Genomic DNA, 6,000 nt, shown 5'->3' on the forward strand with positions numbered 1-6,000 from the left:
CTTCTGCACTGTAGGTAGCAAATCAAATGTCGCTAAATCTTTCTTTTTCAGTTACATGCTTACGCAGTGCAGCATACCCGGTCGGAGGAAGGACTACACTAATTGATAATGATATGTCTTAAAATCCAACTAAAACCAATGTAACAGGTGGAATAATAACAAAAATCAAAAATATATCAAGATCAGCAGCGTTCAGGTGGTGTAATGGTCTATTCTGTTGCCTACCAACACAGGGATCATCAGTTCGAATCCCCGTGTTACCTCCGGCTTGGTCAGGCGTCCCTACAGACACAATTGGCTGTGTCTGTGGGTGGGAAGCCGGATATGGGTATGTGTCCTGGTCGCTGCACTAGCGCCTCCTCTGGTCAGTCAGGGTGCCTGTTCGAGGGGGAGGGGGAACTGGGGGGAATAGCATGATCCTCCCATGCGCTATGTCCCCCTGGTGAAACTCTTCACTGTCAGGTGAAAAGAAGTGGCTGGTGACTCCACATGTATCGGACGAGGCATATGGTAGTCTGCAGCCCTCCCCGGATCGGCAGAGGGGGTGGAGCAGCGACCGGGATGGCTTGGAAGAGTGGGGTGATTGGCCAAGTATAATTGGGGAGAAAAAAGGGGGGAAAAAATCTAATAAAAAAAAAAAAAAAATCAAGATCCATTGAACGTAAATGTCATGCTTTCCAATCCTTCTAACATACTGAAGGATCACATGAGCGGAACCAACAATAGCTTGCTTTCCATACCATTTAAGCTAGCGTGAGTCAAAAAGGTATTGTTTTGAAAACAAGCCTCATTTCTCTGTAAACAGTTATGTTCAATGTTAGAAGTTTGTCAATTTTTTCATGCTGATGTACATCCAAATACAACAAAATAAATATATTTCCGTTTATACAGGAAATAGAAACAATAAAAGCCTTAATGCAACAAATAAAGATAGGGGACCTTCGTGTTCTCTTGGGCTTGCTACGGTAATGCTTGATCAGCAGTCAGCCAGCAGAGAATGATTTTTTTGAAGCAATGGCACTGTATCACAGACACCAAAGGAAATTTTGGAGAACTCTTGGGGCTGTAGAAGAGTAAGCACCTTGAGGAAATCTATGTGAGCAAGAGTAGGGTCCACACTGGAGTGTCAGGAGTCAACTCAATTAAAAAAAATATATATATATATAAACAAGTACACTAGAGATGAACAGAAACAATGGCTGCTGAACAAGAATAATCTCTGATCAAATGAGTATCAAGTTTTATTCTACTAAGTGCTCCTTAAATATATACACAGGTTCTGATTATACCAGTAGTGTTTTATAATGGTGACCTATCTGTAGACCTACCATGCTCTTCTTAGCTTCAGCGTCTTTCTTGACCTTGACCTCTGCCACCAACTTTTTATAAGCCAAGAGGACTTCGCGACAATCCTCCAAGTGGGCTTCTGGTTCCCAGGTGTCATCATCAGAGCAGTAATTTTTCCAGCGCACTCTGTAGAGCATCTCACCCTGTAAGCAGAGAGAAGACAACAAGGCCATGATCTGACACTTAAATATATTGATCAAGCTTAAGCATCATATTCAGGGCAGGACATCACAGCCTCCATCTGAGAGATTAAACATTGGGTTCACAATTTCGAAACCTACTTTCACAAGCAGAGCAGCAAAGTACCTATTACCAGTTTGTGGCTGCTAGACCAACCTGCCAGCTAGTCATAATTTACCTGCATTTGGCAGGTGATAATTCCCCAACCTGATCACAGTTACAGCATGTGGCTAGGACTTCTGAGGTAGCAATTACAATGAATGAAAAAGTGTGACACAGCATGTGAAATTAATGAATCCTAATATGTCATCAAATAAAGTGTTCTGCAAAACCATTTAAGATATGTGTATTCATATAGGCAATTGAGAGAAGTCGGCATGTTGTACCAAAGTCTATTCAGCACAAAGACACAGTAAACCACCCATTCTCAAGGTCAACTTTAAGACACGGGGCAGCTCCTCCAGTGTCACTCCCTCATAATCAATCACTGAACTGGGGGTGCGCATTTCTCTGTTTCACTCATCAGAAAGAGGGGGGGAGATGTGGGACTTCTTATGCTGACAGATATTCCCATTTAAAGGTCTAAATTTACTAGGAATATGAAACCACACGAAACACGAACAGAATGGCTATAATGAGGGTCCGCGGTGGTGTAGCGGTCTAAGCATCGGCTTTGTGTCGATGCAGTTGCCCACTGGGGACTGGGGTTCGCGCCCCGGTCTCGTCAAATCCGACTATGGCCGGACTCGATGAAGCAGCAATCATTGGCAATGCTGTCTTCGGGAGGGGGGCGGAATCGGCTTGTGTTTGTCACGTGAATGCGTCTCTGTGTGTCAGAAAAAACAGTGGTTCGGCCTGGAGTCGCCTTGTCACGAAAGTGGGGAGACGTCTCCTTCGAGACTGCCGGCCGGAGAGATGCAGTTGGCGAACGCATGCAGTACGAGGGTGGGTGTTTGAATTAAAATAGGGATCGATTGGCCACTAAATTGGGAGAAAAAACGGAAAAATCAGAAATAAATTTATGGGAAAAAAAAAAGAATCGCTATAATGCAACAATTTGTTGGGTCAACATTTTTCCTCGCCTTATTCCACTCTTCCTTTCAGTTTCTGAAAAATATGACATGCCATCAGTAAAACCTGCTGTAGAAGTTGTAGTCATTCCTAAACTGAACTGACAACTAACATTTCTGGCAGAGTGCAATTTCTCTTATGCTCACTTCATACTGGACTCACAGCACGTGTAGCATGTTTATTTAGCTAGTGACTGAAGCTTTATTTGCCATCAGCCCACATCCAAATACAGGCCACACAGAAAGACGAACACATACATTCATTTAATGGCTATGTCTCTGGCATACTGACAGCAGGGATGGTATTTTCCTTCTATCATCTGGTTTCACCAATCTCAATTCTCTCCTCTATCACTATGGGGGGAGGCACCATAGACTAGCAATGTTAACAGACAAGACAACTCACACAAACTTGTAGCCATTAGCCAATGTCCATTGTCACCGTTAGTGTTTGCTACTTTTTTTTTGCTGCCTATAAATAAAAAGAAAAGCATGCACCCAAAACATAATGCAACAGCAAACTAAAAACTAGTCGTCCATTAGGTCAGAGTAGTGGTACTACTCAATTATCTGCCACGGAGGGGTCCAGAGTATGCAGGCTTGGAAGTACCATTAGGGTTTATGAACCCTTCATGAAAGGCCACCTCAGAGCTTACTGTACATGGCCCTGTTTCGAAGTGTTTTCATGCATAATCCGGGTAAGAAAATCAAAGGTTGAATTGGTTCATCTGGCTACGTTTATTGACATACATTTCATCACTCACCTAAGTGACCTCTTTAGTCTAAACTATCTGCAGGTATCCCCACCCTTATAAACAATACAGTTGCATAACGACCAAAACCAACGACCAGTTTCATATGCAAATATGGGTGTGACCATTAGCTAGAGATTCAATGGCCATGTGTACTATAGCCGTTGAAACGCTATGGTCATGCCTATAGTTGCATATGAAATTGGTCGTTGTTTTGGTCGTTATGCAACTAACTATTCAGTTTAGACTGAAGACATCACTTAGATGAGTGTGAAACGTATCTGTCAATAAACGTCGTATCCAGATGAACGGATTCAACCTTCTTTGACTTTATTTTGAAGGTACTTTAGTGTTCCCTCAAAATCCTTTTATATTTTAAAGCATTATTTGTCTGTGTGTATGTTCACATGCGCTAATACATGCGTTTGCATCCCACCTTATAAGAGTATTCAAGATCAGGACATTACAAACACACAGGGAGTAACGGAGGGGAAAACAAAGAACAACAGGAAACTGGGAGTCCTAGAGGCCTAAAAAAAACCCCGCTGTATATGGCATGCTCACGTGAATTGCTTGTGTTCTGGTTAACATTAAAGTGTAAATGTAGCACATGCTTGAAGCAGAGCATGACTACAATACACCAGATATGACAAGTTCAATAGTGTGTGAGATGGTGGTCTCCAACACTTTCCCACCTTTACCTCCTCAAGGGGTATGCTCTCTCCTGCACACTTCCCATTCCCCGTATTGTTAATCGATATTCTTGACTTAAAAGATGCCATACCTCCTCAAGCTGCATAACCCAGCTGGGTTAATCATCTGTGATATAAAAGGGGACAACTTGAGCCGATAAATCGGTAACTGATGCCAAACTTGTGCCCCTCTATGACGAAAATGGGTCTCTTCTATATCTCAGCACACAATGTTGATCTATTTCAAGATTCATACAAATCATCAATACAAATACATTCAGTTTATCTATGTGCCGTTCTCTACAGAGAGACAAGGGTACACACTGCCCATGCCGCTGTTAACAGAAACGAGCACTTGTTTCAGATCCCATGGATTAACAAGTGCACGCCTTAATGAATCATGCCACCCTTAATTAATTATAGAGCCTACATTAAAACCCACTCGTAGGCGACTTCCATCGTGTAGTTGTGGGTGACTTTCTACCACCCTGAAGTCTATGAATTGTCTCTGAGAGAAAGTTTGAAGCAATCGATGCCCAGTGATGAATAGGCCTGCATATTTGAAATACTGTTTGCCAACATGTACCTAAAGCCCTGTACAAGCCAGCTAAAAATGAGAGTACTGAAAATACCACAGTATAGAGATTGATGTTTGATTTGAAACTGCTCATTTGAATTTCCTGTGGCTTTAAACCAAATCAAGCATCTCACTTAAACGTAGTTTTTTCCCCATTAATATACTGTTCATTTAGCTACATAGCGAGGGAGCGACGCTGGAAAAAAATAAATTTTAGGACAAATTTAACAAAAGTTAATCAACAAGCTAAGACTTTAGCCGCACACATAGTAAGGCTGCCTGGTTAAATCTGCAATTGGACGTTAGAGCAGTTTGATTCGGACCTTTAAACAGCGTTGGTCACGGTTTACATCAGCCTGAAAGAGAAGAGGCGTTTAAGGCAAATTGGTCAGAAGGTGCGTTTTAAACAACGCGGCGGCAAAGCGTAACTGGCGTAATATCAACTGTTGCTTAACACCGAGCCACTGTGCGTGGTGATGCATGGTGAAACAACTCCATATGTGACACTTGTGCTTGAGCAAAGACCGACGCGAATAAATTATCTGCAAGCTCGCCAACCGTCCGTCCTTGGCCTCCGCAGGGGAGAAGCGGACGGACATCACGGGGAAAGTTGTGCATGAGGAGGGACAGCGTCTGGCCGTTCCCGCTCTGCGACTGAAACAAATGACAAGTTAATGTCACAACTGGCACCGAAACACCGATTACGTTCTTATAAGGCAACCACGACGTGTCGCCGAGGGCTCGCTTGGCTAAATAAGTGCACTGTCGCGGATGCAAAAACGTCGTGAGACGGCCATGTTTGCCGATGCAGCCAAGTTAGCTTAGCATTTACCTCCTCCACTCGCATGTCAATAATCCTCTCCACCTCGTACACATCTTCCTCCTCGTCTTGTTCGCTGTCTTGAGGCTCGACCTTGTCAACCTCCGTCTCCATAGCTCCTTTTCTTCAGGCGGCGGCTTCGCGTAATTCGCTTATTTCTCTTGATAGCAGTTAATTCGCGCCGTCTACGTCAGTGAAGGCCGCGCCAGCTAAACCGCAGCGGTGCACGTTCGAGCAGGCTATTGACCGCAGCCTGCTGCAGCTCGGGACTCCACAGCTCCCGCCCGCTGCAAAACAACGGCCACTACGTCGCACAAACACTAGCAAAGTAAAAAAACAAAACAAAATAAAGATGGTGGAGGGACTGGGCGGGTTGTCCAAATCACAGGGGAGGCTCCATCAGCTCACAGATAATCCGGTTTCAGACCGAGCAGGAGAGCAGGACGGAGTCGATGTCAACAGTAGTCCAGGTGTAATTAGAATAATCTAGAACCCCCTCTGCGCCGACAGAGAAAGCGCGGGCACGGCTGGGAAAATGTGATTAGTTATTTGCCTTGAGTGC

General features: G+C 44.0%; 1 protein-coding gene across 1 annotated transcript in view; it reads right to left on the reverse strand.

Moving 5' to 3' along the window:
• mphosph8 (M-phase phosphoprotein 8) overlaps positions 1 to 5,790 on the reverse strand; it is a 54,722-nt gene extending 48,932 nt beyond the window's left edge. The window contains exons 1-2 of the mRNA XM_056289420.1: positions 5,451 to 5,790; positions 1,329 to 1,490 (exon numbers count right to left, since the gene is read on the reverse strand). Of these exons, the coding sequence (XP_056145395.1) occupies positions 1,329 to 1,490; positions 5,451 to 5,552 (264 nt within the window). The 5' untranslated portion in view covers positions 5,553 to 5,790. The remainder of the gene's footprint in view (positions 1 to 1,328; positions 1,491 to 5,450) is intronic.
• Between the last annotated feature and the right edge of the window lie 210 nt (positions 5,791 to 6,000).

This window comes from Lampris incognitus, chromosome 11 (assembly GCF_029633865.1).
Source record: "Lampris incognitus isolate fLamInc1 chromosome 11, fLamInc1.hap2, whole genome shotgun sequence".
Taxonomy (NCBI): domain Eukaryota; kingdom Metazoa; phylum Chordata; class Actinopteri; order Lampriformes; family Lampridae; genus Lampris; species Lampris incognitus.